This window comes from Saccopteryx bilineata, chromosome 4 (genome assembly GCF_036850765.1).
Source record: "Saccopteryx bilineata isolate mSacBil1 chromosome 4, mSacBil1_pri_phased_curated, whole genome shotgun sequence".
Taxonomy (NCBI): domain Eukaryota; kingdom Metazoa; phylum Chordata; class Mammalia; order Chiroptera; family Emballonuridae; genus Saccopteryx; species Saccopteryx bilineata.
In genome coordinates, this window is record NC_089493.1 from 90316512 (window position 1) to 90340861 (window position 24350).

The 24350-nt window shown below is 44.9% G+C and overlaps 1 protein-coding gene across 1 annotated transcript in view; it reads right to left on the reverse strand.

The window, feature by feature from the left end:
• The window catches only part of TEP1 (telomerase associated protein 1), a 51794-nt gene extending 27949 nt beyond the window's left edge, over nucleotides 1-23845 (reverse strand). The window contains exons 1-12 of the mRNA XM_066277276.1: nucleotides 23725-23845; nucleotides 18120-18799; nucleotides 16497-16679; nucleotides 16066-16197; nucleotides 15182-15343; nucleotides 11036-11197; nucleotides 10646-10723; nucleotides 8735-8859; nucleotides 8395-8552; nucleotides 3189-3298; nucleotides 1520-1610; nucleotides 1109-1298 (exon numbers count right to left, since the gene is read on the reverse strand). Coding sequence (XP_066133373.1) covers nucleotides 1109-1298; nucleotides 1520-1610; nucleotides 3189-3298; nucleotides 8395-8552; nucleotides 8735-8859; nucleotides 10646-10723; nucleotides 11036-11197; nucleotides 15182-15343; nucleotides 16066-16197; nucleotides 16497-16679; nucleotides 18120-18776 — 2048 coding nt within the window. The 5' untranslated portion in view covers nucleotides 18777-18799; nucleotides 23725-23845. The remainder of the gene's footprint in view (nucleotides 1-1108; nucleotides 1299-1519; nucleotides 1611-3188; nucleotides 3299-8394; nucleotides 8553-8734; nucleotides 8860-10645; nucleotides 10724-11035; nucleotides 11198-15181; nucleotides 15344-16065; nucleotides 16198-16496; nucleotides 16680-18119; nucleotides 18800-23724) is intronic.
• Nucleotides 23846-24350: the final 505 nt, after the last annotated feature.

Genomic DNA, 24350 nt, shown 5'->3' on the forward strand with positions numbered 1-24350 from the left:
AAAGCCACAAGTAGCTAGTGTCTACCTAATGGCCAGCAAAGACATATATACTCTATATATATTCTTTGGCTGATTCTTTTTTTTTTTTTTTTTTACAGAGACAGAGAGAGGGATAGATAGGGACAGACAGACAGTAATGGAGAGAGATGAGTTTTTCGTTGCGACACCTTAACTGTTCATTGATTGCTTTCTCATATGTGCCTTGACTGGGGAACTATAGCAGACCAAGTGACCCCTTGCTCAAGCCAGCAACCTTGGGTCCAAGCTGGTGAGCTTTGCTCAAACCAGATGAGGCCACACTCAAGCTGGCGACCTCGGGGTCTCGAACCTGGGTCCTCTGCATCCCAGTCCGATGCTCTATCCACTGCACCACTGCCTGGTCAGGCCCTAGGCTGATTCTTAATGAGCTGTGTGCATCAGTTCCACTGGTCACTGATTCAGGATACTCCTGGCCACTGAGTTCTATCAGAAGGTTAGATGATCCCTGCCTTTGCCTTGAATGAAAACAAATGAAGATGCTGTTGAAGCATCTCAAAGGACAGGTTGCTGGAACAGGATGTTGAAGCATCTGAAAGGACAGGTTTCATGTCCATGTTTGAGCCTGTTTGATGATAACTATGTATGTGTCAAAAGAAAAATGAAAGTGAATGGGTCAGAAAATACAGAGACAAATAGAGAAACAAAAGAAAAACAAAGAGATATCACAGAGTATAAAAAGAAAGAAAACCGTGAACCACAACAGAAGCAGAGAAGACATTAGAATGCACAAGGAGAAAAATGCTTCATGAACTCGGGCAATCCATGGAAACCATGAAACAATCACAAAGAACAGAGCAGATGCCCAAACATAAATTCTGTTTCATGATCTCTCTAAAGGACAATGGTAAAGACAAGGTTTGCTGTGCAAAAGATGATTGGAAACAGGCAAGTCTAAGGAATTGGGATGACTGACAAGCATATCTTTACAGAATAAAAGTTGGGATTTCCAGATGACTTCCAAGCCTTGTCAGGGTACCTTTAGTTGCCCTCCCTTTGCTTTCAGACACACACACACACACACACACACACGCACACACACACGCACGCACGCACGCACGCACGCACGCACCTGGTCCTGTGTATCTTCAGCTTCTCCCGCTTGAGCTGCTCATACAATACAGGCATCATCATTGCTGCCCGAAGTTGCCGGCGATTTAGGTTGCAAAGTTGCGTCTTATAGTAATGCCTCCTGACATTTTTTGAGTAGTATCTAATTATTATCCGCTTCATCAGTTGTGTGTTGGAAGGAAATGGCAATGCTGTGTGGCAACAAGTAAATATCTGAGTCAGGCAGTCTCTATTCCCTCACCTTGTCTTCCCATCAATACCTGTACTGCGCCCCAGCCCCTGGGACTGGCAAGCATCTGACCTCTCCCCACCCTGTGACTGGAAGGCAGGCGGCTGAAAAATACCAGTGCTGCTGCCTCACCTATTCTCAGACACAAGAGACAAACAGGAGTTGGAAGAAGAAAGACAATACCTTTATTTTTTAGTTGAGCCTCCAGGTCATTGATGGAATCATGGGCATTAAGGAATCTGAATGGGAACTGCCGACTGTGAATCACAGACTTCTGAAAGGCAAGGGAGGGGTGTGAGTACGTGGAAGGGGTGTGAGTACATGAGAGGGGTGTATGTGGGAGGGGTGTGAGTACATGGGACAGGTGTGAGTATGTAGGAGGGGTGAGTACGTGGGAGGGGTGTGAGTACATGAGAGGGGTGTATGTGGGAGGGGTGTGAGTATGTGGGACAAGTGTGAGTATGTGGGAGGGGTGTGAGTACATGAGAGGGGTGTATGTGGGAGGGGTGTGAGTACATGAGAGGGGTGTATGTGGGAGGGGTGTGAGTACATGGGATGGGTGTTGAGCATGTGGGAGGGGTGAGTACGTGGGAGGGGTGTGAGTACATGGGACGGGTGTGAGTACGTGGGCAGAGTGTGAGTACGTGGGAGGGGTGTGAGTACATGAGAGGGGTGTATGTGGGAGGGGTGTGAGTATGTGGGACAGGTGTGAGTATGTGGGAGGGGTGTGAGTACGTGGGAGGGTGTGAATACATGAGAGGGCTGTATGTGGGAAGGGTGTGAGTACGTGGGAGGGGTGTGAGTACGTTGGAGGGGTGTGAATACATGAGAGGGATGTATGTGGAAGGGGTGTGAGTATGTGGGAGGGGTGTGAGTACATGAGAGGGGTGTATGTGGGAGGGGTGTGAGTACATGGGAGGGGTGTATGTGGGAGGGGTGGACATTAGGAACCTTAGTGATCAGGAACTTGATAACCACTCTAAATTTGTGGGAAGGTAGCCTTGGCCGGTTGGCTGAGCAGTAGAGCGTCTGCCTGGCGTGCGGGGGACCCAGGTTCAATTCCCGGCCAGGGCACATAGGAGAAGCGCCCATTTGCTTCTCCACCCCCCCCCTCCTTCCTCTCTGTCTCTCTCTTCCCCTCCCACAGCCAAGGCTCCATTGGAGTAAAGATGGCCCGGGAGCTGGGGATGGCTCCCGTGGCCTCTGCCCCAGGCGCTAGAGTGGCTCTGGTCTCAGCAGAGCGACGCCCCGGAGGGGCAGAGCATCGCCCCCTGGTGGGCAGAGCATCGCCCCTGGTGGGCGTGCCGGGTGGATCCCGGTCGGGCACATGCGGGAGTCTGTCTGACCGTCTTTCCCCGTTTCCAGCTTCATAAAAATACAAAAAAAAAAAAAATTTGTGGGAAGGTAAGGAAAGACAAGATGAATATTAGAAAAGAGATAAAGAAAAAAGGGGAGAAGATTAAAAGAAAAGAAGAAAGTCATTATGTGAGAATATGAGATTAGGTTTTAAAAACAAAGAAAGGAGAGGTGCTATCAGAAGGAAGGAAGGTTGTTTTATATCCTACTTCCTCTAAAGTTGCTTAAATCACAGAAGTACCCCCTCCTTTCAGTGATTTCTGAAATCGCTGATCTCAGAAAATAAAAAGGAAAGTTCTTATATTCTGATGAACCCTTAGACCTATCTCTCTCAATCTATCTGTATCTCTGTATCTGTTTTCAGCTCACATGGAAATGGCTTGGTGGCCACAACCTTCCCCAGCCACTAGGAAAAGCCTGGTTTACAAAGTTGTAGCGGCTTCTCCACACCCACCTCTAGCGGCTGGGCCACCCAGTCCCTGCCCCTCACAAATACCGCCTGCTGGAGTCTCTGCAGTACAAGCTCATGGTGGTGGGCACTGATTCCAACCCGCAGCAAGTTGCACAGATTCCGAAGCATGGCCATGAAGGGAAGCTTCCCGTTGTCTACAGAAGGTCAGGCATAGGGTGAGAAAAGCAAACAAAGGGTGAGTGGGGGAGGTCAGAGACCAGAGCAGAAGTTCAGAGACCATGTAGAAAATTCAGGATGGAGGAAATAAGATATTAACATATGATCTATTCTACCCCAAATATTTTAAAGGTCTGCACAGGAAGAAAAAAAAAACATGGTTGGCCTGAAGTTTGGAGCAAAATTTATACAAAACACTGTTTGTAGGATGGCTGTTTCAATAAGCAACTTATGTTATCACTTTGTCTGTTGGTTCCAACCCTGGGACTGGGCTCAACTGGCAACATATATTCTCTAATGTAGAATAATGATTTACAAACTTTTTAGATGGCTAAAAGAAAAACCTCTTAGTCTAAATTTGTTTTTTTATAAATTGTATACATGTAGTGCAATATACACTTAAGGATCATCTTTAATAACAGTGTAAATCTCTAGTTCAAATAGTCTTCTTGATACTTTTTAAGTTTTCTGGCAGACTTCTTATAAGATCTGATTAAATAGTCATTATTTTTCATTTACGTTTAGGTAAAAAAGACTTGCAATGAAGAAGAATTCCACCTCTGTCACTTTCTTACTGTTCACTTGTCCCTGTGATGTTAATATTACCTTCAAGTTATAGTTAGTTTCTTAATAACCTTTTTAGGACATATGTCAATTTTAGAGGGTTAGTTTGGTTAATAATGAATAATAATTCTAAACTCATGTATGATTCAAAGGTAAGCTGCGGTGTCACATGCAGAAACCAAAAGAAGAGTGAGGGGCAACAACAATGCCTTCATACTGGGGAACTCCAGCTCTTCCTAAATAAACCTCAACTATCACATGTAACATGACCATATACCATGTGGACTAAGTGACTAGCATAGTAAATGTTAAGAAAATTCCTTCTATTTTTCAGATAAAGGTTAACATAAGTGGGAGGTGTGCTATTTTCCCACTTTAGAGACCAGGCCTGGCAGCCTCCAAATCCACATCCCATGCACAAGCCTGCACTTACCAACAGCTTTCATCAGAATAGAAAAATGAGGTTGTGTACACAGATTAAGTGATGTGTGATGACTAAGGAACTATTGTATCCTTTGTAAGGGCATAAGTTTTTGCAACTGTTGCTGTGTATGAAAGGTTTTCTAGTCTCACCTGTGGTGGTGCAGTGGATAGAGCATCAACCTGGAATGCTGAGGTCAATGGTTTGAAACCCCAGGTTTGCCCAGTCAAGGCATGTATGAGAGCAATCAATGAACAACTAAAGTGAAGCAACTACTAGTTGTTGCTTCTCTCCCTCTCTTTTTCTCTCTCTTGCTATCTCTAAAATCACTACATCTTTTTTATTAAAGAAAATGGTTTTCTAGATCATTTTGTTTTTATTTTTTTTGTTTTTTTTCCTGAAGTTGGAAACAGGGAGGCAGTCAGACAGACTCTCGCATGCGCCCGACCGGGATCCACCCGGCATGCCCACCAGGGGGCAATGCTCTGCCCATCTGGGGCATTACTCTGTTGCAACCAGAGCCATTTTAGCGCCTGAGGCAGAGGCTATAGAGCCATCCCCAGCGCCCAGGCCTATTTTGCTCCAATGGAGCCTTGGCTGCGGGAAGGGAAGAGAGAGACAGAGAAGAAGGAGAGGGGGAGGGGTGGAGAAGCAGATGGGTGCTTCTCCTGTGTGCCCTGGCCTGGAATCGAACCCGGGACTCCCGCACGCCAGGCTGACGCTCTACCACTGAGCCAACCGGCCAGGGCCTAGATTATTTTGATAAGAACTTAAGTACAATATCATATTTATAATACTAGAAAAAAATTGAGTATTTAACCTATAGATTGAGAAATTCACTGATTTCATTCCAAAAAATTGTTTTGTTTTGTGTTTGTGGCAGAGACAGAGAGAGTCAGAGAGAAGGACAAACAGACAGGAGGGGAGAGAGATGAGAAACATCAATTCTTCATTGTGGTTCCTTAGTAGTTCATTGATTGATTTCTTATACGTGCCTTGACCGGGGGGCTACAGCAGACTGAATGACCCCTTGCTCAAGCCAGCGACCTTGGGCTCAAGCTGGTGAGCCTTGCTCAAACCAGATGAGCCCGCGCTCAAGCTGGCAACCTTGGGGTCTTGAACCTGGGTCCTCCGTATCCCCACATCCTAGTCTGGCACTCTATCCACTGCACCACTGCCTGGTCAGGCCAAAAAATTGTTAATAAGTAAATGAATCTGTGGTCTCCAAAGAGAGGGATATATATATATATATATAAATTTATAAAGATAAATATATATATATTTATATATATATCTTATCTATTACTTTATGTTTATATATATTTTTGATATTTTTTTATTTTCATACCTATATTTAAAATAGTTATATTTATTTCTTAAAGTATATTAATTTACTAGTATATGTACAAAATTTTTATAAACAGGGAGGGGCAAAAGTAGATTTACAGTTGTTTGTATGGAATACAAAAATTGATAAATAATAATAAAAGAATAAACTCTGGGCCCTGGCTGGTTGGCTCAGCGGTAGAGTGTTGGCCCAGCGTGTGGAAGTCCTGGGTTCAATTCCTGGTCAGGGCACACAGGAGAAGCACCCATCTGCTTCTCCACCCCTCTCCCTACTGCCCCCAACCCCACAGCCAGGGCTTGAATGATTCAAACAAAAGTTGGCCCCAGGCACTGAGGATGGCTCCATAGCCTCACCTTAAGTGCTAAAATAGCCTGGTTGCTGAGCAATGGAGCAGTGGCTCCAAATGGGCAGAGTATCACTGCAGTAGAGGGTCTGGCAGGTGGATCCTGGTCGTGGTGCATGCGGGAGTCTGTCTCTGCCTCCCCACCTCTCACTTAAGAAAAAAAAAAGAATAAAGAAAAGAATAAACTCTGGCCTGGCTTGTGGTAGTGCAGTAATACAGTGCCAACCTGGAATGCCGAGGTTGCCATTTTCAAACTTTGGGCTTGCCTAGTCAAGGCACATATGACAAGCAACCAATGAACAGATATAGTGACGCAACCACTTCTCATTCCCCTCCTTCTATAAAAGCAACAAATAAAAATCTTAAAAAAAATAAAAAAGAAGGGACTTTGTTTTCATATACTCACAACTATAAATCTACTTTTGCCCCACCTTATAGATATGCATGTGTTCTGTGTATAACAACATATATTTTTTGCAATATATAACAAAAGTAAAAAAGTATCTGTAGACCAGTGGATTAGACTATGGGCATTTGTTTCAACTAAAAATAATGACAGCCTGACCTGTGGTGGCGCAGTGGATAAAGCGTCGACCTGGAAATGCTGAGGTCGCCGGTTCGAAACCCTGGGTTTGCCTGGTCAAGGCACATATGGGAGTTGATGCTTCCAGCTCCTCCCCCCTTCTCTCTCTCTCTGTCTCTCTCTCCTCTCTGCCTCTCCTCTCTAAAATAAATAAATAAAATAAAATAAAAAGAATCACACTCACTTGCAAAATAAAACTTTAAAAAAAAAAAAAATAAAATAATGACACAGTTTTCATTTTCAGGGACAGAGGGAGGAAGTAGAGATGATGCATACCGGAAACACCTACAGAAACTGGCTGCCATCGAGGCCTCTTTATTCTACACCACCCAAAACTGAATCAATATGGGGGAAGAGGTACCTGACCAAGCAATGGCGCAGTGAATAGAGCATCAACCTGGGATGCTGAGGACCCAGGTTCAAAATCCCGAGGTCGCTTGCTTGAGGATAGGCTCATCCGGCTTGAGCGTGGGCTCACCAGCTTGAGTGTGGGGTTGCAGGCTTGAGCACTGGGTCATAGACATGACCCCATGGTCACTGGCTCAGCTGGAGCCCCTGATGCTTCTCATCTCTCTCCCTTCCTACCTGTCTCTGTCTGTCTCTGTCTCTTTCCCTCTCTCTCTCTCGCTAACATATATATTAATGAAGAGGGAAGAGGTTGTCAGGCATATGTGTGCATGTGTTTTAATTCCCACATGATTCTGACGTGTACACCACCAGTGACAACCACAAAGTGAGAGGAGTACTAAGTAGCTGAACAATTCAAGCTGCCCTGAGTATAATCTACAAACATCAGTTCACAGAGAAATAGGTAAAGCCAACTTGGGCTTCTAAAGCTCTAAAATGTGAAATCTACAAAACTCAAGCAGACAAAAAGTCTAGATAGGTAATTCTCAAAAGAAGTTGATTTTAAATTTTAAAAATGAAAGAAGTAAAAGAAAACAAAATGGAATAGAAAAAAATCTTCTGTAGTTAAAAATGAACTAAAAAAGAGAGAGAAAGATAGAGTGAGATTAACTTGGTCCTTCCTGATTTGAAGTTTTCAAATCAATATGGATAAGTTACCTAAAACATTCATGTCCTAAATATGAATTTCTATGGAGAGTCCACTATGCCATGTGCCAGAAAGTTCTACCTTATTTGGATGAGTTACACAGATATTGATACAAGTGAAATCAGAGGGAAGGTTCCACTTTTGTCATATGTTGAAAGACCTATGTATCACCTAACCACATCTAGAATAATGAATGATCTACCAATGATGTCAATGTTACTCAAAGCAGGAACAATTGTGCACTTGGGTGTAGTCACTGGCAGGCCTTATAAGTCCAATCATTTTCAATGATGCAACTACCATGCAACAGAATAACTGCATCATGCCATGGAAATCCTCTAGTCCAGTGGTAGTCAACCTGGTCCCTACCGCCCACTAGTAGGCGTTCCAGCTTTCATGGTGGGTGGTAGCAACCAAGGTATAAATAAAAAGATAGATTTAACTAAAGTAAGTTGTTCTATAAAGATTTATTCTGCCAAACTTAGCGAAAATCTGACATAAAGTACTTGGTAAGTAATTATTATTATATGCTTTAACTTGTTATAACTCTGCTTTGTAAATTTTATAAAGTAAAGCTACTTCCCTACTTCATAAATCACCATTACTGTGGAACCGGTGGGCGGTTAGGAAATTCTACTACTAACAGAGATACAAAAGTGGGCGGTAGGTATAAAAAGGTTGACTACTCCTGCTCTAGTCCAATACAGAGAGGCATAAATGGGGAAGAGCAGTAGGGGGTGTGAGGGTCAAGGTCACTGTACCGATGAGTTGCTCCCAAACGGAAGCTTTGTTCCCCCGCAAGCTCAGCTCCCGCTCCCAGGTCTCTGGCTGAGACAGCTTCATCCGCTTCCCAGCTCTGCTAGAATCCCATGGCCCAGGGAGGCGACTTCGAGAAAAGGCCTGTAGGTTAGAAGGGTATCTGGAACAGAGGAGAAAAAGTTTATCATTTCAAAGCCAGCTGAAAATAATTCGGGAAAGGAAAGGTGAGCCAATCACAGGCCATGGCTGCCCAAACTAATGTTGCTGGGGTCAGAACTACAGGGAAGGGGCCATGAATGTCGAAAAGCTATGGGGTTGCCCCAATAGAATGTACATTCTCACCTACAGCCCAGCAGGGCACGCACATGCTGGACAGGCTCCTGAATATGCAGTCGCTGTACCAACTTCTTCAGGGTGAATCTTGGTGGATCCTTTTTCTCTGGCACTGCATTGTAGGTCGCCTCAAACTGTGGAAATATCCCCAAACCCCCCAGGGGTCATTTAATCTATGACCATGGTCACTTTCTTTAGGAAGCAGAACCTAAAACCATGCTACACCCATGAGATCATTTCTTTCTCCAGAGTCGATTTAAGCAAAGAGTAGGAATAGGGGGTAAAAATATCTAGCAACAAGAACTCTTTAGTGAGCGTAAGAGAGTGGCGTTTTGGGGTTACCATGTTTTATTTACATAAGACTGAACTATCAATGGTAAAATGGAGTGAATGGCTTGTGAAAAGCAAGATGGGATAATATAAACAGACAACCCTTTGTTCTCAGAGGGAGGAAAGAGAAAAGCAGTTCTTGTTTAAATCACTGAGACTTGGAGCAGGAAAATGGAGGCATCAGAACAATACTTGCTGTGAGGAGTTAAAAACTGAAAGAAGTTGCTTTTCAGAATCTTCTCTTATAAAAGATCTACTGTATTTCCCCATGTATAAGATGCACCCTTTTTCAAAAAATTTGGGGTCTAAAAACGATGCGTCTTATACAGTGGTTGTGGCATTTCAAATGCCATAAATGGAACTGAGGACGAGGCAATATATGAAGACACAGATTCGGCATCAGATATAGATGAGGCCAAGCTAATGGACGGGAGTTTTGACAGTGATGAGGACTTGCATGACTTTTATGATGAATAAAACTTGAGTTCAATAGCTTTATGTAATACATTTTTTTTCAAATTTCAGGCCCCAAAATTAAGGTGTGTCTTATACATGGAGCGTCTTATAATGGGGAAATATGGTAAGTTTGGGATGCAGTAATAAGATGAAGAGAAAAGATCAGCTGACCAACTGAGACTGTTTTCTTTTCTTTCTTTTTTTTTTACAGAGACAGAGAGAGAGTCAGAGAGAGGGATAGACAGGGACAGAGAGAGATGAGAAACATCAATCATCAGTTTTTTGTTGTGACAACTTAGTTGTTCATTGATTGCTTTCTCATATGTGCCTTGACCATGGGCCTTCAGCAGACGCAGTAACCCCTTGCTCAAGCCAGCGAACTTGGGTCCAAGCTGGCGAGCTTTTGCTCAAACCAGATGAGCCCGCGCTTAAGCTGGCGACCTTGGGGTCTTGAACCTGGGTCCTCTGCATCCCAGTCCAACGCTCTATCCACTGCGCCACTGCCTGGTCAGGCAAGACTATGTTTTCTTATAATGGTTACATTTTCCTAATAATCTATTTTAATGATGATGATAGTGATAGCTCACATTCATTGAGTGCCAGGTGTTGTCAGAAGTACTGGAAACATAATAACTGATTTAATCCTCACAAAAACCCAATGAAATAGGTACTACTACTATTCCCATTTTATATCTGAGGAAACTGAGGCAAGAGACAGTAAGTCATCTAGCAAAAGTCAGGTAGTCCACAAGTGCTGGTGGTGGTGGGATTCAAAACCAGGTCAGAATCCAGATTCTATGCTCTTAACCACTAAAGGCAATGACTTGTCATTAAGGCAAAAAAATTGGGTTTGCTTTTAAAACTTCTTATGGAAGATAGATATTTCATGTCTTTAACTCATTTATCCAGCTGAACATGCCACCTATCAGTATAGTATAATAACAAAAAGAATGAAGCAGGGGTGCTCTCAAAACCTCACCCCATAATCACGGCTGAGAATCCCCAGGCAGAAAACTGGCATGTGCCTATCACACCCACTATTAGTATTTCTACACCAAATGGAATTCCATTTCTAAATATCATTTGAGAAAAGATTGCACACGCACATATAGAACTCCTGACTAAGGCACTCACCTTCTTTTGTTCTCTTTCAAGAGGTTCAAGGTACCTTGGCAAAAATTGCTGCGTCTCAGAAAATGGATGCTCTGACTTCTATAGTGACAGGAGAAGCAGTTTTAAAAAGAGAAATGTAGGTTGTCCCAGGAGAGGTCCATTCCAATAGCCCCCAAGGCCCATCTCTACCAATTAATTAGGAAGCCCGCCAGGAACGTGGCAAGCCCTGCCTTCTCTGCCCGTTGAGGTCTACCCAGCAACTCTGTATTTTTCTGACTTTTTTTGTTCCTGGTGGTAGAAAGATGCCAGATGCTTATTTAGTGGGGGATTTCCCCAGAGTCAGCATGCCTCTGTCCTTCCAGAGAAAAAGGACCTGGGCTGTGAATAACCAAGGTTGAGACAGAGACTGACCAGAGGGTGGTGGGGTCGATTGGGGCGTCTCTTGGCTCGGTGCTTCCGAGGGTTGTACTTGGCCAGCTGGTACTCATCGAACTGGGTGAACTTGTCGGTCATAGCAGCACGCAGGCAGGCAGGCAGTGGCACCAGCTTGTTCCCTTCTCCTTCAGCCAGGCTCTGTCAGAGAGGTAAGTGACTATCAGAAGTGAGACCCAAACAAAACCCCCAAAACAAAACAAGACACCTTGCAGAGTTAAATGAGACTAGGAAGCGAGTTCTCAGCCCCAGCTTTAAAATTATAGTTCCTGAGGTGCTGGGTCAGTCAGCAGACTTTTATGAGTCTGGATTCCATCGCTGTAAATACAAGGTCCAGAATAAGACCAATTTTTCTCAAACTGTGGTCTAGCCCTTTTCTCTCTCTCTTTTTTTAAAAATTTTAAATCATTTTTTTTTAAACATCAGCTCATTGTTTCACTTACTTGTTCCATTTAGTTATAGACTCACTGATTGCTTCTTGTACATGTCCTGACCAGGAGTCGAACCCACAACCTCTGGCCTGCTGGGTCAACACTTTTCCGCTGAGCTACTCTGACAGGGCATTTTAAAATTTTTCAATTATAGTTTACATACACTACTGTATTAGTTTCAGGTGTACACCCCATTGATTACATAACTTACTAAGAGATCATCCTGATAAATCGCATCCATCTGATACCATATGTACTTATCAGAATAGTATTGATTATATTCCCTATGCTGTACTTTACATCCCCATGACTATTCTTTAACAACCAATTTGTACTTCTTAATCCCTTCACCTTTTTCACCCATTTCCCCAACCCCCTTCCCATCTGGCAACCGTCAAAATGTTCTCTGCATCTATGAGTCTGTTTCTATTCCACCTGGGGTTTTTTTAGATTCAATTATTGATAGATACGTATTTATTGTCTTTTTTTTTTTTTAACAGAGACAGAGAGAGAGTCAGAGAGAGGGATAGGTAGGGACAGACAGACAGGAACGGAGAGAGATGAGAAGCATCAATCGGTTTTTCGTTGTGACACCTTAGTTGTTCATTGATTGCTTTCTCATATGTGCCTTGACCGTGGGCCTTCAGCAGACCGAGTAACCCCTTGCTCGAGCCAGCGACCTTGGGTCCAAACTGGTGAGCTTTGCTTAAACCATATGAGTCCGCACTCAAGCTGGGGACATCGGGGTCTTGAACCTGGGTCCTCCGCATCCCAGTCTGATGCTCTATCCACTGCGCCACCGGCTGGTCAGGCTATTGCTATTTTATTGTTCATATTTTTTATCTTTTTTCTTAAGACTCTTTAACATTTCTTATAACACTGGTTTGGTGGTGATGAAATCCTTTAGCTTTTTCTTTTTTAAACTTCTTTTATTCATTTTAGAGAGGAGAGAGAGAGAGAAGGGAGGAAGGAGCAGGAAGCATCAACTCCCATGTGCCTTGACCAGGCAAACCCAGGGTCCCAAACTGGCAATCTCAGCATTCCAGGTCGACGCTTTATCCACTGCATCACCACAGGTCAGGCTCTTTAATTTATTTTTGCTATTTTTCCATTGATTTGAGACAGAGAGAGAGGAAAAGAGGGAGAGACAGAGAGAGAGGGAAAGGAAGAGAGAGACAGTGAAAAGCATCAATTTGCATTCCACTTTGTTGTTCCACTTAGTTGTGTACTCCGATTGCTTCTTGCACGGGCCCTGACCAGGATCAAATCCACAGCCTTGGCATGCCAGAATGATCCTTTATCCGCTCAACCACCTGACTAGGGCCTCCTTTAGCTATTCCTTATCTAGGTAGTTCTTATCTGTCCTTTGATTCTGAATGACAGCTTTGCTGGGTAATCTTGGCTGTAGGTCCATTACTTTGAATATGTCTTGCTAATCTCTTCTGGCCTGCGAAGGGTCTGTGAGAAATCAGCAGACAGTCTTAAGGAAGCCTCCTTGTAGGTAACTAACTGCTTTTCTCTTGCTACTTTTAAGATTCTCTTTGTCTTTAATCGTTGGCATTTTAATTTATAATGTGTCTTGGTATGGGCCTCTTTGGGTTCCTCTTGTTTGGGACTCTCTGTACTTGCTGTGCTTGTATGTCTATTTCCTGTACAAGTTAGGGAAGTTTTTCATCATTATTTTCTCAAATAGGTTTTCAGTTTCTTGCTCTCTCTTCTCCTTCCACCACCCCCATGATGCAAATGTTGGTAGGCCTCTCAAGCAGTCCCAGAGGCTCCTTCCACTATCCTTATTATTTTGGATTCTTTTTTCCTTTTGCTGTTCAGATTGGGTCATTTTTGTTTCCCTATGTTCCAAATCGCTGTTTTGATTCTCAGCTTCTTCTACTCTACTGTTGATTCCCTGTAAATCCATCATTTCAGTTAGTGTATCTTTCATTTTTGACTGGTCCTTTTTTAAACTGTTGAGGTTCTCACTAAGTTTATTGAGCACCCTTATAACTAGTGTTTTGAACTCTGCATCTAGAAGATTGCTTGTCTCCATTTTGTTTTGTTTTCTTCTGTTGTTTTATTCATTTGGGACATGTCTCTTTGTCTCCTCATTTTGGCAGCTTCTCTGTATTTATTTCTATGTATTAGGTGGAGCTGCCACATCTCCCAGGCTTGGTAGAATGGCCTAATGTAGTAGGTGTTCTGTAGGGTCCAGTGGCACAGACTCCCCTATCACCCAAGCTGGAAATGTGAGGTGTGCTCTCCATGTGGGTTGTGTACACCTTCCTCATGTAGTTGAACCTTGAGTAATTTACCCCTAGGCCAGTTAGCTACTAGGACTGATTATGACCACCAACCGTTGACCTCTGACCACTGTGGAAGATCAGCTAGGCAGGGCCCAACTCTACAGAGCAGGAATTTCTTCAGCAGGGCTTTAGTGCCCACTGAGCCCACCCTTTGAGTGCGTCACTTATGGAGGTGGTTGGGTGGTGGTGCTTCCACATAGTTTGAAGCTGTCTACTAGGTGTGCTGGCTCTGAAGCCTCCTGGGAAGTGCAGGCCAAGGTCAGCTGCCCCGTGTTCTGCCTGGGTCCTCCCAGCACGAGCTACAAAGCAATCTGCAAATGGCTACTATGATATTTGTGCTGGGCTTGGAGATGCCCAGGTGAGGCCGAGTGCAAACTAAGGCTGGCTGCTGGTAGTGCCGGGGCCACTCAGTGGTATGGGGCACTCCGAGGCCAAGTGCTGCTTGTTTGAGAGCCTTTAGGAAAGTCTGGAGTATAAGCCAAGAAAGGCTATTTGTATGGAAAAGCCACTGGAAACAGCTTTGGTGGACCTAAAATTTGGGTTAGGAGCGGACTCACGGAATCACCAGGGCAGAGCAAACTGCGTTCGCCAGGTTAATGGAGTCTCAGATATAGCGCCCACCAGCTGGTTCTGTAGGGGAAGGGCTCATCAAAGGAACAATGACATCTGCCAGCACTTCTGGCTGGGAGAAAGCTGCCCCCCAGCTCTTGTTCTGATGCCAGGCAATTCAGTTCCTCCCCATATAATCCTGTGCATTTTGAGCTTCTTCCCCAGAGTTGGAGCTTAGAGCAAGTGAGTCTGAGTTAGTCCATGTGCAGGCCCTTTAAGAGGAGCTGCCTAGGACTCCAGCAGCCCTGTCTCACTCAGCCTCAATCCCCGCTTGTTTTTACAGCCAGAGGTTATGGGGACTTCTCTGCCTGGCACTGGAACCCTGGAATGAGGGGCCTGGTGTGGGGCTCGCTCCTCAGGGGGATCACCAAAGCCAAGATATTCACCACACATTTCAGTGTGAGACCAGCCTGTTTCAGGTCTCCACCCGTCCTACCAGTCTCCCTGTGGCTTCTACTTTAATTCCCTAGTTGTAGGACTGCCACTCAGCCAGATTTCAAGAGGTTCTAAATGATAGTTGTTCTGTAGTTCAGTTGTAGTTCTTATGTGGTCATGGGAGGAGGCAAATATCCCGTTCACCGGTGCTTATGTTGTGATCTTGACTGGAAGTCTCCAGCCTTCTTAATCATGTTCTCAGCCTGGTACAGGGAAACGCTGTCCTACCTGGGAACCAAGGTTGAAGATACAGAGGGGAGTCCAAACTGTCTGAGAACTTTCTCCAGAGATGCAATGACCAAAAAGAGGGGGACCCAATTCAAGGCCAAAGTTCAGGGAAGTGAGTGTCATACCTGATAGAATTCAGCTACCTGGATCCAGTCAGATGGCAGCTGGATAATGACACAGAAATATCGTCGCAAGTGGGGGCGGCAGACTGGCAAGAAGGCACCAATAGCCAAGACTTTGTTGGCCATATTCCGGACGTTCAGCTGCTGCCTGGCATACAGAGATGCCTAGAGCAAAGGGTAAGCAAAATTAGCATCTCAGCCACTTCTCCCAGAGCTTCATGCCCTAAACTAATTTGTGTATCTAATCTACCTGCATAAAACCTTTTCCTGAGCCCTCCATATTTTCTATAAAATATAAAGTTCAAGACTCTTTGCATTATAAGTCCTTCATAATCTAGTCCATGCCCACCTTAGCTCAGGCCTTCTCCTGGACCTCTGATCACCTCCCAAGTAAACCAAGCCCTTTCCTTCTTTGGAAGACCTCCCACCACCAATGTCTATCAAAGACTTACCCCTAGGGAATCAGGTTCAAAGTGCTGATTAACATTTTCTAAAGTCTCATTGAAAACATTTCTCCACCTCTTTTTAGCTCTGAAACCATCACTATCTACTACACCATTTGCGTTTACATAACATTAGGGAGTGTTTTGCTGACCTAACAATACCATAAACTCCTTAAAAGCCAGATCATGTTTCATTCTATTGTTATGACCCTCAAGACACTGTGTACTTGCTAATCAAATGAACCCTAGTATGCTCCTTCCCAATCCCACTGTCCCACTCCTCAGAGAACTCTCAGGACTAGGCCACAGACTCACCTAGGGATCATATTCCTCTCCTAGATGAAGCTTCTTCTACCCACAGCACAAGCTGGTCACCATCTCCCTCACACACCATAAGCACTTTCTCTAGCTCCCAGTTTCCCACTCTCTCACACCAATCAATACCTTGAAGATAAACTCAGGCTCCAAGGGAGCAAGCTCACTACAGACTTCCAGGAGGGTATTGGTAAAGTGAGCTGCATCTTCCTTGCTTATATCTGATGCCACAGTGGAGCACAACAAGCTCATGAGAGTCATCTGGGAATGAGAGAGGGAAGGAAGAAGGAAAGAGGTAATAAGGACCAACTTAAGCATCCCTCAGGCCAACATAAAATCAAGGACAAAGAGCATGGACCCCAAATTCAGGAAGATGTTTGTTCAACCAAGAGGTCAGAAAGGGGGATTAGGAAGTGAGAAATAGGAACTGGGTGATGCCCCATCTCTCCCTTTCCATCTATGGAGAGCATTGGGTTCAACCTTTGGGCACCACTCCTGCCACCCACCCCTCACCCTTCCCTCCATCACCATCATTCTCTCCCCCACTCCGGAACTCTTACCTTCTTTTCCTTAAGGACCTTGTCAGTGGGCTCAGACCAAGACTCAGAGTTCCCAGAAGTGAGCTTCAAGGCCAGCTCCTCCATTTCCTCCTCCTCTGCCAAGCTTAGACTATAAAAAGGCATTTGAGCCTCTGTGCGTTTCTTGTCTTCTGGCTTTTTCTCTTCCAAAGAGGACCAACAACCCTAGGAATAGTGGCAGTTAATAATCACAGTCCCTCAAACACAGACATCTGAAGACAACTCCCAGGGATAGGAAGTATCTACATCTACCTTCACATCTAAACATTCTCTTCACAGTCAGAACTTATCTGTCCTGTGTGACATAGAGATTTCTGTCACACATACCACCTTTCCTGACTCAACCTTCAAAGCCTTTGCTCAGTTGCTTCGTGATCACCCTGTTTTCATCTCCTTATTGATGTCACAGCCTAGAAGCCTGGGACACCCCCTACAACACACCTTCTATGATGTTATTAAAGTATTTTAGAATCAGAAAAAAAGGGGACACATTCCAGGTCAATCACCCAGCAACCTTGGGCTGCTGAACCTCTGAGCCTCAGCTTCCTCATTCCCTACCACCTACTTGAAGGGGCCGTTAGAAGATCAAATGAGGTCTTGGCCGGTTGGCTCCGTGGATAAAGCATCAGCACAGTGTGCAGACGTCCCAGGATCGATCCCTGGTCAGGGCACACATGAGAAGTGACCATCTTCTTCTCTTCCTTCCCTCTACCCTTTCTTTCTCTCTTCCCTTTTCACAGCCAATGGCTTGAGCATCAGCCCCACGCACTGAGGACAGCTCAGTTGGTCTGAGCATCAGCCTCAGGTGCTGAGAATAGTTTGGTTGATTCGAGCATTGGTCTGAGATAGAGGTTGCTGGGTGGATCACAACTGGGACACAGGGGGAATTTATCTCCCTTTCTCTCACTTAAAAAAATAAAGATTAAATGAGATAACAAATGTATGGCTCTTGATAAATTGCAAAGCCCTAAATAAATGTAAGATGGCAGTAGTTGTAATCCTGACAGTGACCCTGTGAGGTAGATTTTCATAGACTTTATTTTAAAGGTGAGAAAATTAAAGCTTCAAAAGGTTAAGAGTCTTGCCCAAGGTCAGGCCTATAACTGGCAGAGACAGTATAGGGCTCAGATTAATCTTTCCCTCCATCCAAATCCCAAGGCTATATGGAGGAATGTGTTTGTATAGGGATACTGACCTGAAATGTGATCATATATATGTGTACAAGTGGACATGTGTTTGGACATACATATACAGGGGCCTGGGCCAGGTTATAGCAGATACGTCTCATGCCTGATATAAGATCTCAAAAGCACTTGGACTATGCTACTGCAACATCATGATGACCCCCCGCTCCTAAGCAGAAGTTTTCTAAGGACAGAGCCTATTTTTGCCCTATTGTCCAGAATGTCTAAACTAGGTATATAATTAGAGTAATGATGCTGATGAAGACAGCACCTGGGGTAAAGGGCACCTCAGGAAGAGGCTTTGAGGAGATAAGGTACACAGACACGGAGCAGCACAGAAAGACACAGTGGCACTGAACGCTAGGGACTAGAGCATCCAAAAGACATGGCAATTGTCAAGACAAGTGCCTGGGGCTATTACCAAAGCTGCTTCCTGAGGTCTCTCTGTAGCAGGGATGGACTTCAGGGCTCTGGGGCAGGTCAAAAGGCTTAGTCCCTCAGAGAGACACTGAGCCCTCCAGGATGGAGGCTCAGAGAGCAGGTGGTTGCTGATGTTCACGCTGCAAAGGTCAGCTTGCACCGGCTGAGATTTCTGGATACACTGGAGCAAGGGGCTGACACACATAGTGCTCTTTAGAACAGGAAGTGTAGCCAGGCACTTATTCTCCAAGGAGAGAATGTCTGGGTGGGAAGACACATGCCCATGTGGTTTCTCCAAGGTCTTCAGGTCAGGAAGTGTGGTCAGGCACCGGTTCTCCAAGGACAGAATGTCTGGGTGGGAAGACACATGCCCATGTGGTTTCCCCATGGTCTTCAGGTCAGGAAGTGTGGTCAGGCACCGGTTCTCCAAGGACAGAATGTCTGGGTGGGAAGACACATGCCCATGTGGTTTCTCCATAGTCTTCAGGTCAGGAAGTGTGGTCAGGCACCGGTTCTCCAAGGACAGAATGTCTAGGTGGGAAGACACATGTTCATGTGGTTTCTCCATGGTCTTCAGGTCAGGAAGTGTGGCTAGGCAATGGATCTCCAAGGAGAGGATGTCCGGGTGGACAGATCCATGCCCATAAAGTTTCTCCATGGCTGGAGCCCAACCAGCATGCCCTAGAAAGAGAGAATGATAGGTGATGGGCACCTGGCTGCATGGGAGTGTATCTTTCCTATAGCCTGCCTGGTAATGCCAGTGACCTGCAGGCAGAGGACCAATATTTATTTTTCCAGGTCTGGGTTCATTATAAGGATGTATCCAGGGATTATCCTAAGGGAGAAGAGTAGAAACAGGTAAGGCAGAAGCTTAAAGGCAGAGAAGTGTTGTTGTTGTTGTTGTTGTTGTTGTTTAAATAAAGGACCTATCTTCTCAGAAAGGAGTAAAGGAGCCCCACAGGGCTCTAGGTGTGATCCCTACTTAGTATAAGGATCACACTTGTAACCTAGACTCCGGATTCTTAGCTCCAGAGAAACAAACAATTTGATTCAGCTGCCTACATTCACCACCCCAACTTCCTTGCCTCCTACTCACTCTTTAACCAACTAAATGGGATTCTGTCCCCACCATTACTGCAAAGCTGTCCTCTTAGGTAACTAATTCTTACACAGAACAGACACACCTGGGAATTTATCCTACTTCATCTCTCAAGTACAGTACACTGTTGATCGCTCTCTCATTGAAACTCTTTTCCTTTGGTTTCCATGATGCTACTCTCCTCTTACAACTGTGGACACACCTTCTTGGGGGCTGCTTCTCTGTAATTCCTTGAATGTTAACACTTCTTAGAATACTAATCATTCTGTAAGCTTTCCTAACATGGTCTCACCTACTCTGTGGCTCCAAATAACATTTCTATGCTGGAAATTCATACATTTATTTCTTGACATAGAGCTCATCTGAGTTTCACACTCATTTACCCATTTGCCTGTTGGACATCTCCACCTGGGTGACTGAAAGGTACACAACACTCTACAGATTCCAAATGTATCATCTTTCTCCCACTCCTACCTCTTTTCCAAATTTATCCCCCCTCCTTTGCAACCCCTGCTTACAGGGGATTGGAGTGGAACAGACTTGAGTTTAAATCCTTATGGGATCATGAATCCACTTGGGGACCTTGGGCTTACTAACACTCTCTGTACCTTAGTTTCCTTATCTACAAAACTGAGATAAATGTCTCCTTCACCCCCGAGTTGCTATAGGAATTAGTGAGAAAAAAATATACGAAATTAAGCACTTAGAGAACAATTCTTAGTAAGTGTTGAATAAATGGAATCTATTGTTATTTTTACCCAGTAGGTAAAATCCTATTGATCCTACTCCCTCAGTGCCTCTCAAATCTATCCAGTTCTTGCTACTCTACCTGCCGCCACCACCTTTGTTGAAACCCTGCAATCCATGTGGCACACAGTATGCAGATCTTCTAAAGGAGCTCCCCAATACATACCCCAGGCACTGAATACTTCATCACCTTGTTTATTTTATCATGGTAAAAAATTATCTTGTTGCCTGACCTGCGGTGGTGCAGTGGGTAAAAGCCTTGACCTGGAACACTGAGGTCGCTGGTTCGAAACCCAGGGCTTCCCTGCTCAAGGCACATATGGGAGTTGATGCTTTCTGCTCCTCCCTCCCTCCTCTCTCTCTCTCTGTCTCCTCTCTCTAAAATGAATAAATAAAATCTTTAAAAAAATAGATAAATAAAAAAATTATCTTGTTTGCTTATTTGCCTACTTGTTCACCATTTCTCCTTACTAGAATAGAACTCTCTGAGGGTTCTTTTGTCTTGTTCGCCTCTGTATGCCCCACATCACACACATCATCTCCCAGCCTCATCTCTTACCACTACTCCCCTCTAACTCTAAGTTCTTACCATACAAACTCTTTTTAGTTTATGCAATCATCGAGGTATCTCTTGGCTCTAGACCAGGGGTTCCCAAACTTTTTACACAGGGGGCCAGTTCACTGTCCCTCAAACCGTTGGAGGGCCGGACTATAAAAAAAAACAACTATGAACAAATCCCTATGCACACTGCACATATCTTATTTTAAAGTAAAAAAACAAAATGGGAACAAATACAATATTTAAAATAAAGAACAAGTAAATTTAAATCAACAAACTGACCAGTATTTCAATGTTTATCTCCTAGTATTTTAGGTATATGTTAAGTCAGTCACTTAAACCTTAAATGCAAGAGCTTACAGTATTTCAATGGGAACTACAGGCCTGCTTTTGGCTAATGAGATGGTCAATGTCCGGTTCCATATTTGTCACTGCTAGCCGTAACAAGCGATAGGACGTGCTTCTGGAGCCATGAGGCGTGCATCTCGCATCACCAGAAGTAGTACTGTACATGAGCGACGCCGCGCTTTGCGGCACGGTCACATACAGTGCTCCTCTCACTGACCACCAATGAAAGAGGTGCCCCTTCCGGAAGTGCGGGGGGGGGCTGGATAAATGGCCTCAGGGGGCCGCATGCGGCCTGTAGTTTGGGGACCCCTGCTCTAGATCTTTGCACAGGCAGATGCCTGGAACACTCTTCCTTCTGCTAAGACCAACCCATTCGCCAACCCCCTTTATTTTTTTTACCAGGTCAAACTGTACTTTCCTCTCACTCTTCAGGTCTCAACTGAATAGTCAGTTCCTCTGAGAAACCTTTGCTGACACCTAGCCCCAGTTCAATTTAGGTGGCCCTAAGTTCTCACAACACCGTACTTCCTCCATCATAAAACGCATCCTCTGTTATAACTGCCTGTTCATCTTTCATCCCATTAGATTTTAAGTTCCTGAGAACAAAGGCCCTTTTAGCCTTGTTCACCACTGTTTCTACAATGCCATAGTCAGTGGGATTCAGAGACTTTTGACAATCTGGTAAAAGTTATGGAGCTTTTGCTCAGAAAAACTCATGAGTATATATTATTTTATATTCAATTTTCAGGGAGCCCATTCATGGATCTCTTAGAATCCACATGAACTGCAAATTAAGCACCTCTGTTTGATAGAATATAAAATGTTTATCTCCTAGTATTTTAGGTATATGTTAAGTCAGTCACTTAATCCTTAAATGCTAGAGCTTACAGACAGGAATCTAAAATATGACCAAGATTTGAGTGGACTGAATCCAAGACAGAAAGTGTTACTGTAAAGGAGACCTGGCCCTTCAGGCCTGCCTAGGGCCAGCCGGTAGTCTCTGGGTTCTTGACTTTGTGCAGGAAAAATTTCTCAACAAAAGTCTATAGGTGATTTTGAGAGTAACTTCATTAAAGCTGGGGGCAGTGAAACAAAGAAGGGTTTAGGGTAAAAGAAACAACAGGAGAGCACAGGTGGGCTGCCTTTGCTCGCTAGAAACCTTATGGGAAGGAAATGAGCCTGCACTGGGAAGTTGGAGAAAAGGGGACCTTGGAGACAAGTTCAGGGGATTAGCCCACTGCTCCCATTTGCAAACCTCAGTGGGAACCCTTCAGAGTTTTGAGGATACACGCCTTTGGGGGAGGAAGAGGGAAAGGAAGAGGAAGAGGGGCAGGGAGAAGGGAGAGGCACAGGCATGCTCACAGAAAACTCACTGGGTCCTTTGTTTAGAGAGTTTTTAAAGACTGGGAGTTTAGAGGAGGATTTCAATAAAATATTCAACAGCTTTTCCAGATGTGCTCTTGCAGGGTTGTGGTCTTTACTAACTGGTCAGCCCCAAGGCAGGGGATCATTAGTCACTGTAGCTAGTCCTGGCTGTCACCCACCTGGTTTTGCTGCTTTTCCGAGCCTGGAGCTAAAATACAACTGAAGCCTACCCGGACCTGAACAAAATTTCTGGCAGACTAGCTCCAGGCTGAGAACTAGCTGTTGAAAAGCACTGGTGGGCCTGACCTGTGGTGGCACAGTGGATAAAGCATCGACCTAGAAATGCTGAGGTCGCTGGTTCGAAACCCTGGGCTTGCCTGGTCAAGGCACATATGGGAGTTGATGCTTCCAGCTCCTCCCCCCCTTCTCTCGCTGTCTCTCCCTCTCCTCTTGAAAATGAATAAATAAATAAAAATAAAATAAAATTTAAAAAAAGCACTGGTATGTTATCTTTAGGAAAGTGAACTTCAGTATTGGCTGTAAATTGCTTGGACAGTTTGTTCAGCTATTTGTCTCAGCTGCCCCATTCCATTCCCCAAGGAATTTTCTTAGCTTCTTACTATCCTGCCTCAGAAAGGGCAATGGATAGCTCACTGCACATCAGTGTGGGCAAATTACATCAAGAATGATGGCCTTGATGGCTTGTATATTCCCTCATATCTTTGCACTATGTAAGCCACCAGGGAAAGGAATTGAGAAATCTCAGAATTAACTCAAGCTGTTTTTAGAAGTCTCCAAACAAGAATTAACAGAAAAATAGTTAAATATTTTTTGCACCCTGGAGTCTATAAAGCGAGATTCAGCTGTAAACTACAAAATGAAAAGAAAAAGTCCCCGGCCTCCCACCCCATCTCTAGTTCCATTCTACATAACCACTGCTAAATTTTATGTGAATAGTTTCAGACACCTTCTAGGCATATACAAATATACGTATATGCTTCCTCCACCCACCTTTTTTTCTTTGCTTTACACAAAGGGGGTCATACTTCAGACACTATCCTGTACTCAGTATGTCTTGGAGATCTTGTTGTTGATTAATGCCCATCTCACTTTTACATAGGCTCTATGATATTCTATCCTGTCTGAGCGCAGCTCAGTTTCTGTTACTACAAACGTACCAACTTGTTTGTGGCAGCTACTCTCTCCTTCCAAGGAGCAAAGAGCAGGGAAGTAAGGTGACAGACTGATTCTCACTTGATCTTTTCCTCCCTCTTCTCTTCTGATTCTACGACCTGCCACTCCCTGGCTGGCCTCACTCTTCACACACACACACTCCTCCCCCACCCCCATCCACGTCTTCCCGGAGCTGCCCGGCATTCGCACCCCACCGGCGTCCACCCCAAGCGAGCCTGGGCCGTGCTCAACCCTCTCCACGGGCTTTAGATGCCGAGCCCAGCACCCCAGACTCCGGGCCAGGACGACTTCTACCTGCGCTTGGACCCTCCCCGGAGCCAGCCACCCGCGACCCGAGCAGCTGGCTGCGCGACGCGGGGCTTCTCGGTTCTCGGCAACAGGAAGCAGGAGACCGGCTCTCCGCCCCGCGGGTGGGAGGAATAGGGTGGGGGAGGTGCCGGGCGGGACCGGAGAGGGAACTGCGCATAGGCTGGGCTGCGCGGAGACGGATGCGAGCCGGAGCCGAAAACCCGGCGCAGCCGCCTGGAGGGCAGATTTTCGCTGGCGGTGGGAGCCTGCTCTGGGACCTAAATCTGGTCCCTCCCGTCAGCCTCCACCTTTTTTCCCTTCCTGGCCCTCCTTTCTCCTGTCCTTCAGGCTTCACCCTCTACCAAGCTCCCCCTCTTTTCCTAAATATCCTCACCTTTCTCTTGTTATATCTTGACCACTGTTTCTTGAAAAGATGTTGGCATGTTTGCTGCCTGTCTCAACACTTCCCCCGACCCCCGTGTCACCCAAAAGTTACTTTGTGAATGTTGGTCAAATAAGTTTGTAAATATGATATATATGTTTGCTAGCATATAGTTTGTATTGGGTGTGGGATACAGGCGGTATTGTCAAAGTCCTTATAGCCTACGGCTGTTTTAAGACAAAGCCTTTTC